This window comes from Anopheles merus, chromosome 2L (assembly GCF_017562075.2).
Source record: "Anopheles merus strain MAF chromosome 2L, AmerM5.1, whole genome shotgun sequence".
Lineage (NCBI taxonomy): Eukaryota > Metazoa > Arthropoda > Insecta > Diptera > Culicidae > Anopheles > Anopheles merus.
In genome coordinates this window covers 15,155,765-15,177,715 of record NC_054083.1, presented here as the reverse complement: position 1 = coordinate 15,177,715, position 21,951 = coordinate 15,155,765, and the positions used below count along the sequence as shown (strand labels likewise).

The 21,951-nt window shown below is 42.8% G+C and overlaps 1 protein-coding gene across 1 annotated transcript; it reads left to right on the top strand.

The window, feature by feature from the left end:
• Positions 1-1,257: 1,257 nt before the first annotated feature.
• On the top strand, positions 1,258-21,339 carry LOC121594703 (protein wech-like). Its single transcript, XM_041918309.1, has 6 exons — positions 1,258-1,489; positions 3,763-4,180; positions 15,537-15,750; positions 15,837-17,940; positions 18,056-18,208; positions 18,283-21,339. Exons 3-6 carry the CDS (start codon positions 15,551-15,553, stop codon positions 18,451-18,453), a joined length of 2,628 nt encoding a protein of 875 aa, XP_041774243.1. The 5' UTR covers positions 1,258-1,489; positions 3,763-4,180; positions 15,537-15,550; the 3' UTR covers positions 18,454-21,339.
• Positions 21,340-21,951: the final 612 nt, after the last annotated feature.

Sequence of the window (21,951 nt, the reverse complement as noted above, 5' to 3'; positions counted from 1 at the left end):
CAATAGTTTTAAAACCATACGTCTCTGAAGGTTCATGAATCCCTGAAGATTTAAGAATCTTAATGGATTCACCAATCTTATAGAGAATCCTTGGAGATTCATGAATCTTTACAGATTTCTTAGGAGATACATGAATCTTTAGGGAATATTAATGAATCTCGGCGAAAGATTCATGAAACCCAACACTAGTTCACACGTTATTGACTCTTTCTAATAGGAAATGAACTGTAGGTGCCGGCAATTGGACGCTATAGCACTCATTTTGGATAAATCTGATAGGAATTTTCAAGGAACTTATTCAAAAAGGGTGCTATAGATTCCAACCCCCTTCATGTAAAACTATTTTTCATTAAAAAGAGTCTCAAAACCATGAGAACCCCTGTAATCCATGTAAAAATAAAAACCATGTAATCGTAGAATCGTTATGGCTTTGACATCGATTCCTGATCGTGTTATATATAATAATTTGCGCTATTGATACGGCTGTTTCATTTCCACAATGACGGCAAAGGAAACGTTATTGATTGATCATGAAGAGCGATTATGAGGATGACGAAAACGACTGATCGATTACAAGAACAGCAATTTAAATTTAAATTTTATCAAAACTACTGATCAATTTAGTTCTTATATATTCATCAATATAAAACACATTATTTATTGCAATTGGTTGTGTAATTAACAAACCATGTTTTCCCATTTTGTACAGCAACAGACATTTAACGATTCATAAATTGTATTTCAAACCTGCATGTTCGAATTATTTCGAAAGCCAACGCTTTCCCAACAGTGAGCCAACCGCCATAGCTTGTGGTTGTAGGAATCAATTTGAAAATGTATGCAAAAATCGAATAATAGAAAAATAAAATAACAATTTGCTCGAAAAACTGTTTTCAATCACAATGTCAATAAAATCATGTTTTTTTCTTTCTTGCTTAAGTACAAACCAGCACAGCGTGGTTCGGATTTTTGTGCAAACAGAAAATTCCCTGAAATTGATTGCACACCATTCGCTTTCATCATTATTCTCAAAATCGATATGCTGATGAATGATTTTGCTGCAATTGTACCATATTTTATCGATAATTTAGCTCACCGCAAATCGAAACAAAATTTAAGCGTTTTTGTCAAACGATGCGTCCGCATTATCCGTGCCGTTCGCGTACACCGGGTTGTTTTCTGGGAAGTAGGGCGAAGCGAGGCGCCGCTTTTGACGTTGGTCGAGAATTGTTTTCCTTCATTCATTCGTGTTCAACCGCTGCGCAAGGGAGTGCCACCGAGAACCCGACCGGTGGTGTGGTTTGCTGTCGTAAAGTCAGGGAAACGAAAAGACTGCCCCACCGTGGGGAGTGCGAGACGCAAAAGAAAAGAACTGCGAAACATCAATGAAATCCGGGAAAACGTTTTAACTGTGGTGTATCGTTATGTGTCGTGTGTTTTCTTTGTGCAATTCGTATCAGTGCGAGCAGCGATAAGCGGCAAGAAATTGGTAAATTTCACTACGGCTTTTACTGAACGGATCGCTTGCATTGCTTGCGCCGAATGGGAGAGTCCATCATGTCTGTGGAGAGGTGGAAGGGATTCGCCTTGTTCCCCGCGTACTCTCTGCGGCGCACTGCAAGCGTGTGCAATGTGTGCGCGTGTTTGTGTTTTTTGGTGTACGGACTTTTATCTATAGAAACTGAAATAGTGTGGTAGTTTTGGTGCGTTTTTCCTCTCACCCTTCTGCGAAAGTTTCATTTACAACACCGAGCGGCGCGCCACCAGTGGCAGTGAAGCCAGGAAACCACATGAATGAGGACGGCACAGACTGGTTGGAGTATATAGATAGTGAAAATAGAGTGCGATGCACAGACAGAGAAAGGGGGGAGAGGAGGGGGCAAAGGCTTAACGCTCGAACGCGGCGGCGGGATGGCGGCCCCATCCAACGTAGGTACGCATCATCATCGCAGTAAGGCGCAGCGGAAAGGGGCAATTATCCGACACTTTCCGGGGGCTATATGTGAAGGAAACGGCCACTGGTGGTGGTGGTGATGGTGTCGGTGGTGTGTGCTGTTTGCGTTTTCAGCACGTCCCGTAACCAGTGCCGGGCACCACCCCACCACAACGCAGTGCACACGTACCACCATTAAATCCCTCTCTCAGCGTTGCATTGTGTGGCTTTGTGCGCCGGATGCATTTCGGGATGCATCGTACCAACTGGGCCATGTCGGATAGCATGCATGGAGAGAGAGAGAGATAAAGAAAGAGAAAGAGAAAGAGAAAGAGAAAGAGAGAGAGAAAAAGAGAGAGAGAGAGAGAGAGTGAGAGGGAGAACGAATGCTCGTGAACTATGGTACGCGATTGGGATTCCGCCGTTTTTTAGTTTTCGTTTTGTTTTGTTGAACCATTTTATCTCACTGGCAATACTGAGCCTGTGTGCAGACGCGGAGGAAATCTATTTCGTCATCCATTACAACCGAGCCCCATCGCACGCGCTGGATACGAACGATGGTGTTCTCTACGTTCGACGACCATTTTGAAACGGCAAAATCACCACACACGATCAAATGGGAGAGCTGCGGAATTCATCAGCGGCTGCTAAGACGGGTGGCTAAGGCTAAGGCCTCGTTTGGTTCTCTAAATCCATCATGCACACATCTTTCCGATATCTTTCCTGGTTCGAACGGAACGGAAAACCCCCGTACCCGAATAACTCTATCTCTTTATGGGAGTCGGAGGGTGAAAAACGGTGACGGACGTTGCGATCAGGCGATGTAAAATCAGTTTGTTCCCATTTTGTCGTAGTTCTCCTCGTTTATGCCCCCGACCTCATCCCCACCCCATTATATCTGTTACCTTTTCCCGTATTTGCTAGGTAAATATGCCGTGTCGTTTTCGGTTTCGATGCTTTACTGCGTCACTGGCCGAGAAGACTGTAAAGAAAGAAGAGACACACACACACACGCGCGCACGGGTAGGTCAAGGAGGGATAGGAGGGGACGAGAATGAAATCCAAAGCGGGCGTGCGTGATAAGACGAGAGAAAGCAAAACCCTTGTGAGCCGTGTAAAAAATCGGCCACGGGGTGCGCGATAACGAATTAGAGGAAGCTCTCCCGTGTAGGGAGAAGAGAAAAACGAAAAAGGAGCAAGTGCGCGCGACGCATGAGTAAGTCGCCCCGCCGTACCACACACACACACACACACACACACACACACACACACACACACACACACACACACACACACACACACACACACACACACACACACACACACACACACACACACACACACACACACACACACACACACACACATAGCATGCCGAGGTGCAAGGGAAGTTTGTGCGTATGCACTGTTTTTGTCTCTTCTGTTTCGTTCACTTCTTCCTTGGACGCGTCAGTCTGTGTGCGTGTGCGCGATTCACGGACAGGGAGAGTGGGGCGTTTCGGTCGAGTTAAGGGGGAGGGGGGGGGGAGTGCATGAGATTCACTAGCGAGGGAAAAGTGAAAGTGCAGCACCAGGGCACGGCGGACGGGGTGGAACACGAGTGTACGGGCTTCACCCGCCGCCATTACTTTTGCTCGCAGTAAGCGGCAGTAAGCCAGCATCCCAACGATCGTTCCCTCCTACACGCACGTTCGCCATACTTTTGCTCCAACCCGAACAATTCCCACTCCATGGGTGCATGTGCGGGCGCGTGTATGTGTGTGTTTGTTTTTTTTCTTTCTATAGTACACTCATCCCAACGATTCAATCATTTGTTTCCCGATGTACAGGAAGGAGCAAAGAATGGAATAAATGCCGCAAACAGCAACGTCCTCTGTCTGTGGAATGTGATAAAAACAGGGAAGCGCGCAACCGGATAAACGACGACGACGGCGGCGACGGACGCGCACACGGTACCAAAACGTGCGCGTGAAAAGTGTCAGTGGATTAGGCGGCTGGGCGAGCGTGCGTGTGCGTGTTGGTGTGCTTGTATGTGTCTGTGTCCATGTGTGTATTTATTTAATTGTAGTGCATCATCTTGGCGGTGTGTTTCGCTCTGTGCGTGGTGTATGCGTGTACCGCCGCCGGTGGTGGCATAGATTTGTGCGCGTTCGCTTTTCCACTGTGCGTCAAGCTGGCAGCGTAACCGTAACGGCACCGACATTATTGGACGAAAGCATCAAAAGAGGCAAACTGTCGAAACAGAAGGTAAGTTCGCTCGATTAAGCAAAGGTATATGCTGACATTCTTGGCATCTTACCCGAATTGATTGCAATCAGTTCGGTCAAAGTATGTGGAAAAATAATTAAAACAAGTCTTTAAAATCCTAAGGCTACAAACCGATACGAGCTAGTCCATTGGTATTAAGTAAACGAGTAAACGACCGGCGAAGCTTTTCTCTTCCTTTCCATTTAACTGTACTGCTTTGGCGCCGCTGTGTGGATGTGTGCGTGTGTACGGTAGTACACCACCACTCCCTTGATTTGATAAAACTTTGGTGCGTTTTGCGACCAGAGAGTGAAAGTTGTGGGAAAGCGACAGTGCCCCCGCACAAGGCGAGAGGGAGTAGTGATTGTAAACAGTGACAAACACACATACATACAGGCATACAAAACACAACCGTGAAGAGTAACGAAGGATTTAGCTACGGGAGGGCTGGGGAAACCATTGCACGTCCGCGGAATGGCGTTCTGTTCACCCTACATCCATTTACTCACGACGCATTTCCTCCCACGAAGCGAACGGTGAATATAGAAAAGTGTTTCTCTTTCTGGATGGAAATTTGTCTCGAAAGCAAAGAAGGGAAGACTTTCCCTTACTTACTTACTTATCGTAATGATAAATGGCTGTTCAAAATATACTAGCGTTGATTATTCTGAAAATGGTACACTGCTTGTGAATGAATTGTATTTTTTGCAACACAGCAGTACATGGATTTGTTATTTTTGTTATGGTTCCCAATAAAATTACCCCGATTATTTGGAAAACTCCAAACATTAAAGAAGTTGAATTATGACAGATTTTTTCTTTCAGTTTCTATAAAAGTTTCTACTCCCATAATGAGATAAATAATCTGTTATAAATCAATTACTGTCACATATTTTAAAAGGCTTTTAAATAAGTATTTACTACGGCAGCATGAAACATTCGCAAACCGATTCTTAAAAGCAAAGTGCAAACATTATCAAATAACGAACGTTTTAAACATATTTGCAAGAAATGTATTAGGGGAAGGTATGTAAAGACGGACACGTTAAGGGAAATGGTAAAAATCTAGGGATATATAAGTGCAACGACCATGAAAATTTACATACATTATCTTACACTCATGTTTTATCAGAAAATGTATTGAAACTTTTAAGTTTCCATCGATTTTTGCGTTTTTTCATGAATGAAAAACATGATTTTTTTTGTGCGGTTTTGAAATGTTCGGGTAAGACTGACACCTGATATGGGAAAGGTGGACACCATTAAGGGTAAGATGGACACCAGTCGAAAACGTTGGAAAGTGAAGAGTTTTACAGTATTTTAACAAATTCTATCGCTTTCCACGTCCTGGTACGTTTATAAACCAATTCTTGGCCTATTGCAACGACAATTCATTCAGCCGTGGTTTTAGGAATTGTAAGCACCGCTTCTAATATATCGTGGAATGCAGCATCTAAAGCATTATTGAAATATCGCGCATTTACAGCTGACGTTGCTCCAGCTTACAGAACAACAGTCTAGAACTTCCGTTTAGGAAAATACTCCGCAAAAAGTCCACGACCCCAGTATTTTTTGAGGGCTTGTTAATAGTTTAAGCCATTTTCCACCATATCTAAATTTAACATTTGATATTTGTAACCCCATAGAATTTCTCATCTATTCCTGAATGATGCCGTATCAATGCCTCATATTTTTATTGCTTAAAGTTATCGAAGTCGTGACAAGATATTGGATCTCGTGAAGCGCCTCATCAGCATCGAGCAAGTAATAGCATAACGAAAAGCTGCCATTTTGACTGGTGTGCCGTTTCTCGCTTATTTCAATACTTTCTCTAGTTGCTGATTGGTTTATAGCTTATATATATAGTAGCCCTTATTTAAGGTATTTGAAGAAATCTATTCATCACCAATTGATATAAGAAGTAAAATAAATAAAAAAAAATCGGTGTCCATCTTTCCCTACAACAAAGTGTCCGCCTTTCCCGCTTGGGTGTCAGGATCTTTAAACCCCCAGAAAACAATATTTTGTATTGTTTAATTCTCTTTCTTTCGCCAGTTTTTTCATTAATGATCACGACAACTCATTCATTAAATAAAACTTCCGGAAATATAAACAATACAAGTTGTAGAGCTTAAGATCCGTAGTTGTCAAATTAGATCCACAAGGGTGCACATGATTGAAAATTTTATTTATTCGTGGATTTAACCAATTTTACATATATTATGCCAACAATGTTCTCAAATGTGTTGTTAAACTTTAAGTTAGGATGTTGCATTGTTGATTTTTTCTAAAATTACCATTTTGATGCATTTATGAGAAGTGTCCATCTTACCCGCAGTGTTTGTCTTTACCTACCTTCCCCTACATCAGAAACAATTTTTTTCAATTTTGGTAAAAACTGTTGTCAACGATTAGTAAATCATCAGAATAAAAATTATTTAATATGTCAGTTCATAATACAAAAATTAGGTCAGTTCACAAGGTCCGGAGAAATTATTGTTTTCGTATTGAATTGAATTTATTAAATTTTAGAATGTTTTATTTACATTGAGATTTATGTACAGCTTGGAATGGAAGAAATGGGGTTTATTGTATTTTTTGAATAGGTATTGATCTTTATACTAGATGTCCATTCCTGTTTTGTCTCAATAAATTGTACGAAAAATACATGTTTAAAAATATTACTTGGATATACCTCCCTGTTGGATCCTTTCTATACAGCTATGACACCTAAAACTTGCCAAATTTGATACTTAACCGAAGCATGAATGAAGGCCTAGGAAGAACTTCATTAGAAATGGCTGCTGGATGCGCCCTAAGGGCGGGTTTTGTTATAACGGCCAGAGTAAAACAAACATGTATTTCGTTTTGGAACTTCAACATGATGATTGAAAAGTTTTGAGAAAAAAGTTCCGCTAAATAGATTAAAAAGGCTCATTTTTTCATGTATTCTAACAGTAATAAACTCGTTCTGAATGATTCTAACCCAATGAAAAAATATCGCAATACAGTATTATCAATGGATAACAACGCTAGAGATATAATTTTTCTAAAACCAAATTTCACAAAATTAATCCTGACCCAAAACATTTCTTACCAACCGAAATGAGAATAATTATGTGAAGAATGAAGACGTCATTTCTCGCTAAACAGAGAAAGCCATCCTTCAATGGCTGCTTTCCGCTACAAGTACACCACATGCCTTTTCCCCTCTCGATCTCTTTCCCACTCCGCGGGTTTGCAGAGTGCGTCGTAAAAGTTCATTGACCCGACAAATTCTTGCTTCTTCCACGCGCATCCCTACAAATGACCGTTTCGTACAGAATTCCCTTCCCCTCACGCTCCTCCAGCCTAAAAGGATACGCGGAACGTCCCGAACGCAAACAAATCAACCGTTTCCCGCTGATGGTGTTGGTGGTGCCTTTCCGCTTTCTACGCGCGCTAACATTGGGGAAGGGGAATCCTTGCTAACCATCTTAAGAAACGACGAACCCGTGTGCCAGCGAACGTGGATGGACCTACCCTTGACGCAAGTTTCCGAAGCAACCCCATTTCCTTGTGTACGCAGCAGCTCGTACGCCATTCGATATTCTTACCTTCCACTTCCACGTAAGTTCAATTCCTCCAGGGTAAAGCGGGAAGAGCCATCGTTCTTTTGCGCGTCAACATTAAGGACCCGATTGCCCGGAAGACGTTTCTGGCTTCTGTTGTTATTGAAATTTCTGCAGGAACGATGGTGGGTTTCCTGCTTTTCCCATTTTCTGCTCCTCCTCCTGCTCTTCGGCTGCTCAAATCGCTCTCACAACGAATGTAGTTCACTAGTGTTGGTTTCAGCCAAGCACCATAGGATGGGCGCAGAACATCGACTACCAACATGAAACAAACACAGCCCATCTCCCTAACATGCCATTCTTTTCTCTCGCTTTCTCCCAAGTGCATTGCGTTCTCATCTTCCCCAAAAACACTATGAGCAAGCATGAGCAAAATGTCCTTTTTAGGGTGATTTTCGCTGTGGGAGGGATGGAACGCGATTGCCTACTGCCATCTTCACCCCCCCCCCCCCCCTCCGGATCGATCCGATCCGTTCTATTCCCGGGGGTCAATGTATCCTTCAATCCTTAGCAGAAAGTTCAACAAACTTTCTGCCAGCGACGTTTGATTTTTTGGGCTATTTTCGGCAAGGTGAACGTCCCACATTTTGCCGGTTAGATTTGACGCGCCCTGTGTTTGATGCACGCTTTGAAAAAGGGGGAGGAAAAATACTTTGTCCCCGTCCGCGCCTGCGCACTGACACAATAACAACAGTGCGCTCGGCGGACCTCTAAGGCGGGTGTGTGTGCGGTATCAACAAAAACAACCGAAATATATACAACAACAACACCCCCTTTGCAACATAGAACGCTTATCTGACGGCCATGCTCTGCATGCACAATCACACAGTTCGAATTTAATTTTGTGTGTGTGTGTGTGTGTGTGTGTGTGTGTGTGAGTGAGAGTGTGTGAGTGTATGCGTGTCAGTGGTGTATCTGTGGTATCTGTGGCGCACGCACAGCGGAACTAAAATAGTAAACAATAATGTTCCAAAAATTATGGCCCGATAAACAATTACGACATGTGTTGTATGTGTATGTGTGTGTGTGTATGTTTCCCTAAACATTGCATAGTCGAAGAGGAAAGAATGGTTTACATTTTTGAAAGATTACTACAAGTACAGTTCAAGTTCTAGTAGTTTGTGAGCCAACATTGCATTTCAGTTTATGCTGAATGGTGTAAGATATCTTAAAAAACTGGAATATATTTTAGCTGGCTTGTGTATGCATGTAAGTTGCGTGTAAAGTCCTTGCGACTGCCGCAGTACAATTTACCTGCTAAGTCAGACCCCATTTGGGTAATATTCCTGCCCATGGTTCACAAAAGACTAACTCAAACACACACACACACACACACATGTCTGATTACCAACTTATTTATGCTATGCCCAAATGGTACAAACGGGGGATGGTAATATCGTTATTCTTTTTCGCTCTTCTGTTTCAAAAAGACTTTTTCAAAGGGAAAGAAGATGGAATAGAAATAACGTGGAACGGAACGACGACCGGGCACACATTTATCCGACGACAGCAGCAACAGCAGCAGCAGCAGCAGATGGTGCTTCTTTTAATGTTGAAGCGTCATACATAAATTTGTTTCCCCTTTTGCTTTGTTTTCCTTTTGGCTTCCCTGTACACGCGTTGAGATACGCGCTGTGGATGTTCGGTTTGGATCGGATAGGTGAATAGTTTGGATCCACTCCTCAGGTCCACTTTAAATGATTACGTTTCTCTTGTGTTCGTTTGACTACTACTGCTGTACTTGTAAATGGTTTGGGTTTTTTTTGATTTTAGAAAATGTACATATCCTTATCAAGTAACAACGGCCGTTTTTGTTTACACAAACCTTCCATCAATAACCAACCTGCTATCTCTTATTAAATGTGCCAATTTATTCCCTTCATCTACACTGTTCATTATTGTACCGATGTTGGCAGACGCTAGTGCGGTTTTGCAATCCACTTGCGCAAATACTGCATTGCAATACTTTCTTTCCTAAAGGTCCAAGATGGTAAACGATTTCGTTAGGGTGCATCGTGCAGAGGGCAGTGAATGTTTTCCCGACCCACGGACAACATGCACGAGAAAAGGGTAATCGAGCGGAAGAAACGCCACCGCGTACGCTTCAAACAAAACCGCGTACAGTTGTTGTCGGCTTCTGGTTAGAGGGTGCATAACAAATCGCCATGAACTCCAGCAGCGGACAATAGCTGTACCCCAGATGATTATGTTGGCAGTTGCTCCATTTTGTTTGCGAGTATGTGTGCGCCCATTGGAGGACCAGAATGAAAGGGACAGGAATTATGGATGCACCCCCAGCTGCAACATCTGCATCGTCTGGAGTTGCAGCTGCACCGCAAGCAGACCAACCGAGCAGGTTGTTTTAAGCAGTTCAAAAAATTGGCAGACAGTTGGAAAAGGGAAGGCACGGTGGAGTTGACGCTGGGGAGGTGTTTCGTGTTGATGCATCTTAAGATTATCGACAATTCCAAACAACAGCAGATGTTTGGTCAATTTCGGGACAAAAGGGAACAGAGAATGAGAGTAAATAAGGACAGGCAAATTGAGCCACAACTTGCGGTCAATAACATTTTATTCGAATACCCAGTCGATAGTTGTTTATAACAGCCGATTAAGTTATTCTGATTAGTTACTACAAAATTTCTTACGACAGAACGGGCAAGATCCTGAATTCTTGACGATCTTGAATGCCGACGGCTGATCATATGTACGTAAACAGCAAAACTAAAACTAATTCACGCTTAATAATGGAATTTATAATGTTAAAGAATTATCGTTCAAATGAGGCCAAACATGCTGCCAGCAAGAAGTTGCTCTCATATTCTATGACAAATGAAGTAACAACGACCATCTGTACATGTGCGCTCGCCTAAACATTATCTGGAAGCCAGAAGGGAGCAGCTGCAAGCCATAATAATTGTCGCCATGTGCTCCCCGCAGGAATGGAATGGAGGAAAAAATAAATAAATATACGTTTCGTTTCCCTTTTCGCGCCCTTTTCATACGTTTGCGGGGTGTTTTGAATGAGCAAAAAGAAGGAAAAAAAAGCGAGTACACAGCTTTCGATCAGTCCCCGCACAAGAGGTCACTGAGCGGATCGCAATTCCCATTCCACGCGTTTGCCGCGCGATATTTTCGCTCTCCAACTTCATTTTACGCTGGTTTGAGTTTTCTCCCTCTCTCTCTCTCCCTCTCTCTCTCTCTCTCTCTCTCTCTCTCTCTCTCTCTCTCTCTCTCTCTCTCGCTATCTCCCTTGTTTTGTTGAGCCGTTCCAGCAGCATAAAGTTGCAATGTGGGTGACGGACGTCTCAGCGTTCTCGGATTGCAGCCGTTTTGTTATGCTCTCTTCTCGTTTGTGGACCTACCTCAACATTTTCGATGGCCATACACATTCCGCCTTTCGCTGCAGCCATGCGATACATGCAAGTTTGCGCCGCTATGTGTTGTCAATTTCTATCCACAATTTCCTATATGTTTATTCGGCATTTCCCTCTTCGTTCCCGGCATCCTTCCTCTCCTTCTTCACACCCTTTCTCGAGCTGTTTTGCTTGAAGCCATTTTCCTGTTTTTTGAACGGCACTCTCTGTGGTCATGGCAATTTCTTCATTGGGCATTGGCGGTGAGTTTCTTACCTCCTCGGTTTTGTTGCATTCCTGCCTGTTGCCTGATGGGATCATCTCCCGGGACGGGATGTTTTGGAGCAGCAGCAGAAGCAACAACAACCGAAAGACCTATCGTAGTGGCGTGGACCTGTTTTTCCGTTTCTTTTCCAGTTCCTTCCTTTTATATATTCCCAGCGAAATGAAACCTTTTTTCGAGCCTGCTACAAGAGGGTGCATGTACGTACGTTTCGGTAGGTAGATGTAGTGCGCTTTCGGTACCGTTCCGGTTTTCATCACAAGGTGTCCTTGGGACGATGATGATGCCTCTGTATCGTTTTTTTCGTCTTTCTCTTTTTGTACGAGGCCCGTCTGCTACAAAGGGCGTCATCGACAGCCCCTGCCTGGGATTCCAAAGGATGAATGATGGCATTCGGCGGAACTCCGGGTCTTATTGCTAGATGGGTCGTTTATAAATTGTGAAGGGAAAGGAGCCTGCTTACAACTCTGGCAGGACGTTTCTCCTGGCAAATGGCAAAACAGTGCGAGACGAAAGGTTTGCTCGATGGCTGGAGAACTGCTTGAAACTTTCTCCGGCAATACTTTTTCGTACTATTTTCTCGTTATATGCGCAGTTCATATGGATCGGAATTATTTTCGCATAAGAAACCACCTGTACCGGCGGATATCATTTCAGTTGTATCGATCAACTTTCACTGATTAATGAGCATTTGCCTTATTTGCCCTTTGACCATGGCCTCATACCTATGGATGGGAGCAGGATGTTTAAATAGGGTTCAATATAGGATCATCAATTTAATGCGACTTCTTACTATCCTTTAGTATGCTTTAATGATAATATTCTCCAACATTTGGAGCGCACGATTATTTTTAAATCCATAAAGATGATCAAGCCAAGTATATACATGTGAAGAAGAATGTCTCTGGGCGTAAAAGCGATCTCAAGTTGTTCGGATATTCGTTGCACCGTTGGCGCACGCTGAAGCTATGCTGCATTGACCATCGGTCAGGCCAAGGTCAATTTTCATAAATTTATAACGGCATTTACTTGATAGGGGGGAGATGAAGAGAGAGAGTTTCTTCCTCATCGGCATGCTTGTTTTCTCGTCCTAACGTGACATTTATTAAGATCAACGGGCCTGTTTTTTGTACGATTTATTCATATTCCATGAAATATTCTACACATACATGATTTTTTTACACTCAGAATGAATGGCTAGGCAGGCTGTATTGCTCAAAGATATATGTTAGAGATGTACAAACCCATATCTGTTGTTTACAATACAGATATTAACAAAGAAACGTTTGTGTTTAAATATACAAGAACAATGAGTAAGAACAGTATGCAGGTAGATTGTTATTGGGTCCAGTATCGAACCAAAGCTTCAAGCCCACACGTGAACAAATCATACACAGACACAAACGCACATCACTGACACGGTAAATCATCTCCAAGCAGTGCAACATACCATAAAACGAAACTCGATAAGCGGATAGAAATAACAGCAAAAGGGAAAAACAAAAAACAACAGCACATGTAATGATGCGGGCTGATGAAATGAAATCTATACCCAAAATTCATGCCATGCTCCACAGCCCATCCCAAGGACCCTATACAGGGTCGGGCACTATTTAACGATATTCATTCGATATGGTTTCCTGCGCTTAAGAGCTTTTTGGGTGGTTCAAAAGTAAAAAAAACTACAACAAAAGAGATTTCAAAAATGGGAAAATAACAGATAAAACGTTACCAGTACCAAATTAAACGTTATAAAGGAATGCTACGTCTGGTAGAAAATGCATTCGTCAAGCGATGATGTTCAATCTTGCCTTGGTCTTGCGCCATATCTATCGTGCTCGCAAGGAAAGACTTCGATGCATGGTTAAACAAGAATCTGCTTAGTCCTTGTGCGTATTAACTACATAGCGATATCATACACATAGCGCTATACATAGATACACATGTTTTAATATTACTACACGATTAATGTATTTAACAGCAAAGAGCTTGTAGAGTAGAATTATCAGAATAGAGATGTACTATTATTCGATGTATTAAATTTGTGCATCAAACAATCTACCATACGTTTTGCCAAACTAGTGAATGAGTGATATCCCGACAATGTTGATACAAAATGTTGCATGCTGACATCGAAAAGTACAGGAACAAAAGGAATCAATAACAACGTTTTTGGGAATCGTAGGACTTACAGTATTCGAAGGTCAGCGGATGTAAAGGGCATTTATAGAGAACTCATACTTGATTGTTCTTTCTCTCTATTGCGAGAAATAGTACGCAACGAAGCAAAGCATTTTAATGAATTTGTGTTTGTCCTGACTTATGCTCAAGCGGAACGATATTGGCATACCCTCTGCCTCTAGAGAGGACAAAGAAGTTTACCGCCCCTGTTCTCTGTAGTTGCCTGAGTCTGTACCGAAAATGTAGGAAAATACCCCACCTTTCAATCAGGATACAGAAGTTGGTTCGGTCAGCCTCGCTGGGGTGCCTCAACCATTCCAGGGACCTAAATCTCAGGGATCAAATAAAACTTGGAAGAAAATGAAATACATTACTTATATTGAGTAAATGCAGCCACGCACGCTGCTAGAGCGACACACAGTTAATGCAGTTTTTCTTACTTCTTGAACTTCTCCCGGCCCCGGGTTCGTTACACGATGGGATCCCGTTTTTTGTTCTCCTAGCAGGATATAATTGTATACAAACGACGAATAGGGAAACAGTCGAGAAATGCAATGCAAGATGCAGAACCGAAAGAGGACCTTCAATGCATCGTTAGAATTGCTGTGGCCCTTTTCTCCTTTTTTCCGTTTGCTGTGCTAGTCCCAAAAAATAAAACACACATACACACACACACACACTCACCATATGCCCCGTTGCTCGAGGGGTTGCGAATGGCAAAACTCTACTGCCGGCGGGTCGTTTCGACTGTGCATGTGCAGTCCGGCTAAAAAAATAAGGCGTTAAACATGCATATACATTCCTGCTGGCTGGCTGTACACATTTTGCTCGCAAGGGTATAGATTTGAGTAGAAGAACAATATTAGGCGATGAAAAGGAATAGAGGAAACAATCCTTCCCGCCTTCCATCTTTTTTACCCCTCGTGCCGGAAAAGTCAACCACGAAAACAGGACCCAAAACGGTAAGAACGTTGCATTGTAAATGAAATGCCCTAATTGATCCCGCAGATATCTTTTTGGCTAGTTTTCCTTCTAGGAAAGAACCGAAACTTAAACTTCTTTCTTTGCTCGTGAAATCAATTTCTTGGTTTCGGATCGGGTCCGTTTTCTTTGACTGTGCTGCCATTCGAAATGCGGACAGGGATGACAAAATGGATGAGAATATTTTTCTGCGAGTGAAGTATATTTTTGTACATTGCATCGTAATTTCATAATGTAACGTTTAACATAGAACGATGCGGATGTGGGAGGAGGGAGGAGATCAATGGCTCAATGTATATAAAGATCCGCATACACAATAGAACGTTTCGAATACATTTTTAAATGTATATGTGCCGGGTGTGCCGGTTAACGAAGGTGACATTTTGTAAACCATTTTCCAGTGCATACTTCCTGTTTCCGTTCGTAACAAGCTGCACAACAAAAGTGAAAGATGACACTCTGATTCGGTTTCCAGCACAAAGTAAACCGATTTCCTGTTCCTCTCAAGCGGCATTCTGAAAGGAAGAGAAGAAGGAAACCCTATGCATCATTGCCACCTCCAACACAATGCATTCAAACGTTGTGTTGGTTTATGTCGTTTTGTTGCAGCTCATAATACCTATTATTTATAATTAGTATCATTCATGCATGTCTCAGCATTATAATGTTGCTTCGAGCTTAACTAATAATTTTTCACTGTTTATCCATTATAAGAACAGGAATATTAACTGATGTTGCGTTGTAATAAATGGCCCAACAAATTAACATTGTAAAACCAACAGCTCAGCTGCTAGTGTCTGCTCGATTACCAAAACATTCTTTATGGCACTGGATTAAACACAGAATTAATTAAATGTCTCTCTGACAGTAACTTGAAAGTCGTCGATTGCAAGCTGTGTGCAATATAATAATTGACAGGTTTCGTTTTACTTCCATTTCTGCAGCATAAAGCACGATTATGGCACTGCTATCCAATGGCGCTTCTTCGATGCAGATAACACCACAGACGGCCAACGGTGGTCCGAACGGTGGTGGCCCCGATGGCCCAGGTGACTTCAACTCCAATGATCATATCTTCTTCTCGAGTCTGTTTAACGCCCTACCGTGCTGGGATGCACCGCATAAAGCGAGCTCGGGACCGGTTATGGTTCCACAAAGGTAAGCACATGCTCTGCCGGTTGGCAATAAACCCTGCTGAGCTTGGTGTTTGTTTGACGTCACCCGTACTGTGTTCAATTTTCTAGCAATAACAACACTTCACTGGATCGGGATAGCATAAGCATTACGGAGGATATCCTGTTTTCCAACGTTTTGGGTGCAATCGGTACCGGCAGCAGCAGTAGCGGAAGCAGCGGGGCTATTGGCATGGGCAATGTCGGTATCATCGGTTCATCACACGGATCGAGCGGTGGTGGTCATCTGGCACACGCGGTGACCTCTGCGAACGAAATCTTCGGTGTAATAGGCTCCGCGTGTGCGAGCCACGCTCAGCTCACGCCGGGTACTTCGCCCCAGACGAACTCCTCCAACGGCAGCCACTGTCCGTCGTCCGTGGGAGCCATCTGTGGCCGGTGTGATACGCACGCCTCCAGCCGCTGCCTGGACTGTAACGATGTGCTGTGCGAAGACTGCACCCAGCTGCATGGAAAGAACGCCTTTACGAAAGATCACTGTGTGATTTCGATAAACACAATCTCACCGATCGGATCGGCCCCATGCATGGTGCCGGGCAATGGCCATGGCAGTGGTAATGGAAGCGGGCCTTCAAACGGACCCATGGCTGCAGGATTGTCCGAACCGCACTGCGATGTACACGGCGAGGTGCTGCGATATCTGTGCGAGTCCTGCAAGAAGGTCGTCTGTCAAGAGTGTACGCTGTGGGACCACAAAGACCATTCGTGCATACCGGTGGCAAACATTTCGCATGGTGCGTCGGAGAAAATTATGTCCATACTGGAAAGTGGCAAGCTGGGCACAAAGTACATCAAGGCTAGCATCGATCGTGCGGTCACGTACTCGCAGGCCGTGGAAAGAGACGCCATGGAAGCGTCGGCCCGCATTCGCAAAGCGATGCGTCACTTCATTCTGGCCGCTGAGGATCGCGAACGGACCCTGTTGGATCGGGTGGACAAATTTCGCCAGCAGAAGCTAACCTCGCTTTCCGACCAGATGGCTGGGCTCCGGGCCGCCCTGGCAGGGCTTTCACAGACCTCCGACATGCTAACGAAGGCACTTGATTCTGTGTCGGTGATGGGCAGTATGGAGATTGCGAAGACGCTAACAACGGGTGAAAGCCAGATGGAACAGTTTGCGGCGATGTACAAGAACCTGCAGCCGAAGGAGGAGTTCATCACCTTCGTGGCACCGAACTTTGAGCTGCTGCAGGAAATTCGCATGCAGGGCGATGTGATGCTGGTCGGTCAGCGCAGCAACTCCGTATCCTCGAACAGTTCGGGCAATGCGAGCTTACAGGGACCGACGGGTCCAAACTGTGGCGGTGTAAATCCTAGCAACGGAGTCGGTGGAGTGGGTGTCGTAGGGTCGGTTGGTAACATCCTAACTCGACGCCCGATCGTTCGCAGCACTACACCGGCCCAGCGCATCGGCTCATCGTCGTGGGATCCGATGGGAAAAGGGTCGGGCGGAAGTTCATCCGTTCTCGGGTCATCACCGACATCCTTTGGCATCGGCCCAATTCCTGGAGCACCTATACTGGGGCAGTGTATTCCGGGCTGCAACAACCATGTAGCGGCCAAACCAGCTGTTGGCCCTAGCCTTACGTTCGGCTTCGATGGCCATGAAGACGGTCAGGTTTCCCGTCCCTGGGGTATTACGGTCGACAAAGACGGCCAGATACTGGTGGCCGATCGGCGCAATAACCGCGTGCAAATATTCTACCCCGATGGTACGTTCAAACTAAAGTTTGGTTCCAAGGGTACCGCCAACGGGCAGTTTGATCTTCCGGCGGGCATCTGCACGGATGGGCAGGGGCGCATCATTGTCGTGGACAAGGACAACCATCGTGTGCAGGTGTTTTCGGCCGGAGGGCTGTTTCTTCTTAAGTTCGGCAGCTACGGCAAGGAATGTGGCCAGTTTCAATACCCTTGGGATGTAGCAGTGAACACAAAGGGTGAAATTTTGGTGACCGACTCACGAAACCACCGGATTCAACTGTTTAGCCCGGACGGTCTCTTTATATCGCGCTACAGCTTCGACGGGGTTAATCACAGTCGTTACCTCAAAGGTTTGACGACACCGCGCGGCGCTTGCTTCACGCCGCAGGGAGATATCATCATATCGGACTTTGAAAATCATCGGCTTCTGTTGATCGATGCAACTCTTTCCAAGGTAATTGCTTGTTTGTTTGTTCGTATGTTTTTTACGATCACTCAACCTTTATCGTCTAGAATACGAAGAATGTTTTGGAGGAAATTCATACTACAAATACGTTTCTCTATTTCAGGTGCTTGCTGCAAAGGGCCACGAAGGTTCGGCCGTTCATGAGTTCAGTCGACCATCGGGCATTTGTTGCGATGATGATGGGCGTGTAATTGTTGCCGATTCTAAAAACCAACGCGTTCTGGTATTTTCTCCCCAGCTAGAGTTTCTGTGGGCCGTAAGTTATGCGTCACATAATCGAAAATGCATGTTCGTAATGTTTTTCTTTACCTTTTTTTTATTTTGGTACAGGTTGAAATACGTCCTTCGTCTAATGGGTTGCTAGCAATAGGTATGGACGAAAAAGATCGTCCCAGCGATGTTGCGCTGCTGCCCGATGGACGACTCGTAGTCATGGTTGAAACGTCGCCGGACGCGCGTGATCAGTGCAGTCCACAAAAAACGTTCATCCAAATTTACTAATGTTTTGTCCCATGCTATGAGCATAGCCATGCTGCACCACACCAAATCAGGCCCTATGAGCATACCCGCTTTGCAAAATTGAACGTTGAAAACAGGACTGCCAAAACATATTTTCACATTCAGTGCAGCAGCATATTGTTTCTGCGTGTAGGCTCAAAAGTAGCAAACGCTGAGACGATAAAAATAACACTAGTGTGTGTGTGTGTGCGTGTGTGTAGTGAAAGTTAAACTATAAGATTATGTGTACCGCAACGCTGCTACCTCAAAACTCGTTTGATTTAGTTGTTACTAACGTGATTTTATTTTTTTTATTAGTCCTGACAGCGACAGCTTCCTCCATTATCCTGACTCCTGCTTTTATGAGTGAGGCGATTGAAGTGAGCGAAAAATTTTACACTAAAAATCGGTTTGTTTTTTATTTAGGCAACGCAAGCATCAAACGGAAATGATCCTATTCCTGGAACCTGGAAGCTTAAAAAGAATTTAAATCAGTAACCGAAAAGTACAAGAAATTTGTTTTATGAAAGTGGACGAATGATAATGCAGTACGAAAAATTGATAAGAGCGCAATTGTAAAGCAAGCGAAACAAAAAGGGAACGAAACGAATAATTAGTTCCCTATTCGCCATAAGCGATGTTCTTGTTTGTTAGTTGTAAATGAAATTATAGTCTTCAAACATAGCAAATACGGATCAAATCTAAATGCAGCAGGAAGAAGTAGCGAGATGATGATGCATCGTAAATATAGTACAATTGTAGTAGTAGTATGCGCCTATAAAGGTAAATGGCCGCCATGGTGAGGGCAAGCGCATACAGCATGATGCGCCGTGCACGGCACGCGTCTTTTGATTTGATATAGATGTTTTAATTTTTTCTTCTATTAGATAGAACATGAATGTTCTCTATGTTTTGATCCTCTCCAAAACGCAGTTTTGATGTTTTATTAGCAAATTTCTTAGTCAACTCTTATAGACAATGCGTAATGTAGACTTAATAAACCTCCTTTTTGATACTTTGTATCGGGAGCGATAGGGATTAGTGAGAAACAGTGAAATGCAAGGGAAGTAATATAAAGCAACGTATATTATAAATATGACTGTAACCGAAACATTAAACAGAAGAGTTCTACGCAATTTACCCCACAAGACTGAACACGAACGAAATGTAAACATAACATAAACGATCAAGCGTCTTGAACGGTTTTTTATGCGTATTTACACCGAAGAACGAAAAGTATGAAAGACAAGAAAACTCATATTTACTGCTAAAGTTTTGGAACTTTTTCAGCTAAAATAACGTTTAGCAGTATTTTGCCTAATGAAGCGGAAAACATCTCTAGCATTTACCAAAACCGATCGACGGAGAAACAAATTAAAAGTTCAGGCTATGGTATAATATCTGTCCCACCTATTTTAAGCATGTTTTCTAAATGACTGTGGCTTTTGCGTTCATTCTGTTTGAATCGTTTTTTTATGCTTTGGTTTTATTACATAAGTTGTTTAAGCATCAATGTGGCAAATCCGCCTAAAATGTTCAATTACATATGATTTTTATTACATTCTGTTTATAGGTTGTAAACCAGTAGACTGAAAATTTATATCATGTTTTCTCGCGTTCATCGGACTGTCTGGATACCCAGTCGTTGAAGTAAACGAATATCTTTGTCAAACATAATCGTATGGTTTAGTTGCACTCGTCCTGATAATTGTATTATTTTGCACCTTTGCGCCAACGCGATATAACCCGTAGCGAACAGCTTTGTTCGTTAATTTAATTCTAGTTTAATTGCAAGCATTTTATCGTATCAAGTATTTTTTCCTCCGTTTAGTGTACGGTAGCCTATTGCACCCGTATGTAGTCAATTTTAATTGTACTTTATTGTTATACGTAAGTGATACATGTTGTTACACATATAACCATCTTAGGATGATGAATGCGTGAGAGAAACGGCTCCCGAATTTGTTTAGTGACTCCTCGTTAACAATTCGTTAATGATTATTGTATTTCGTTTGTTGGTTTTTTTAAACAATATATAATAACTATGTTCATATGTACGAACATGTCCCAGTCAAAAACAGAACAATGCACTGCATAACAACATTCATAACTGACACTTTATAATGAACACAAACGCAATGGAAATGAGTAAATTTGTAGATGTTTTTCATAAGGTTGCTTGTTAATTGAAATCATTTATTGTATAGATTTAGATCCCATAAAGATCCGAGCGTATAACTGATTGCCGTATGATGATGCTCAAATAAAAGCATTAACAATAGCAGTATAAGTTTGCATCTAAGTGTGACGAGCGAAGCCGGTATAGTTAAGATTCGTTCTTTATCAAAAAGATCAATTACATTGGTAAAGGACAGCGCATTGAAGATCACATCTTCCGAACGATCGGATCGACCAATCGATTCTTTGAATCTCTGCCACAACATGAAGGATGAAAGTGAGAAAGGAGTTAAAATGTAATATTCTTCAGCTTTTACTTAAAGCAAGAAGCAAAGCAAGATACTGCCAGCAAGTTGTTCAAAATATCGTGTAACATAGCGTAAGCTGTAGGTGGTGGAGCTATAATTGTACGCATTCACATGCGCGTTGTACTGCAAGTGTGAACAAACTGACTTAAAACATGCATAATAATAAGATATATTTTTTATTTTCCAATATCCATAAGCTACAAAAACAAACCATAACAATGCAACAATTAAAAATATACCACTAGCCCTAGTTCATTGAAAATGACCAAGATGATTGTCGGCGTGGGAAGAGCGAAACTAACAATATTGAGAGTGTGTATAAATGCCAATAAATCTAGAGCTGATAGCTCTGGCAGCACGAAAACCAGCGACAAGGGTTTTATGATGAATGGTACAAATTTAAAAAAAAAACCTTCACTTCACGTGGAATCATTTCGAAAATCGATGAACACGTGCAATATGATAGGTGCAGATGAACAAACAGTAACGGTACAGCCCGTACGGATGGGGATGGCATATATTCCAAAAGAAGAAATGCAATGGCAATTCAAAACTGCCACCATTTCAAATGTTGTGATTTTGTAAGCGAAACCAAGTAGTGCAGACAGTAAAATGTGGAGCAAAACTACTGTGAGATGAAAGCTACTGAAAGTATTTTGACGAAATGAAGCAAAAACAAAGTCAACGTGATTATAGAGCAATGGCGGGCAAGCAAGCAAAATAGATGGAAAAAGGAAAGCGAAAAGCGTGTTGATTATTGGAAATTATTTCCAAATCATACATTGTTCCATAAAAAAACACACACACCAACATGAAACAGAACATTTATTGTGGAGTGACATAAACAAAATGTAACTAAAAAGAGGCAAAATGAGAAAGGTTTTGGTGATGATGATTCTAATGACTTCTCTGTGAGAAGAAACGTCCTAAGGTGTTTGGCAATACTTGGTTGCGCAATCATCAATTCGGATCATTTCTAAAATCTTAAGTAAAGTTCAACCGAATTAAGTATATG

Excerpts from the sequence above, each read along its gene's own strand:
- LOC121594703 (XM_041918309.1), top strand. The coding sequence starts at position 15,551 with ATGGCACTGCTATCCAATGGCGCTTCTTCGATGCAGATAACACCACAG. Across the intron at positions 15,751-15,836 it reads CCGGTTATGGTTCCACAAAG|CAATAACAACACTTCACTGG; the intron begins GTAAGCACATGC and ends TCAATTTTCTAG. Across the intron at positions 17,941-18,055 it reads TCGATGCAACTCTTTCCAAG|GTGCTTGCTGCAAAGGGCCA; the intron begins GTAATTGCTTGT and ends TCTCTATTTCAG.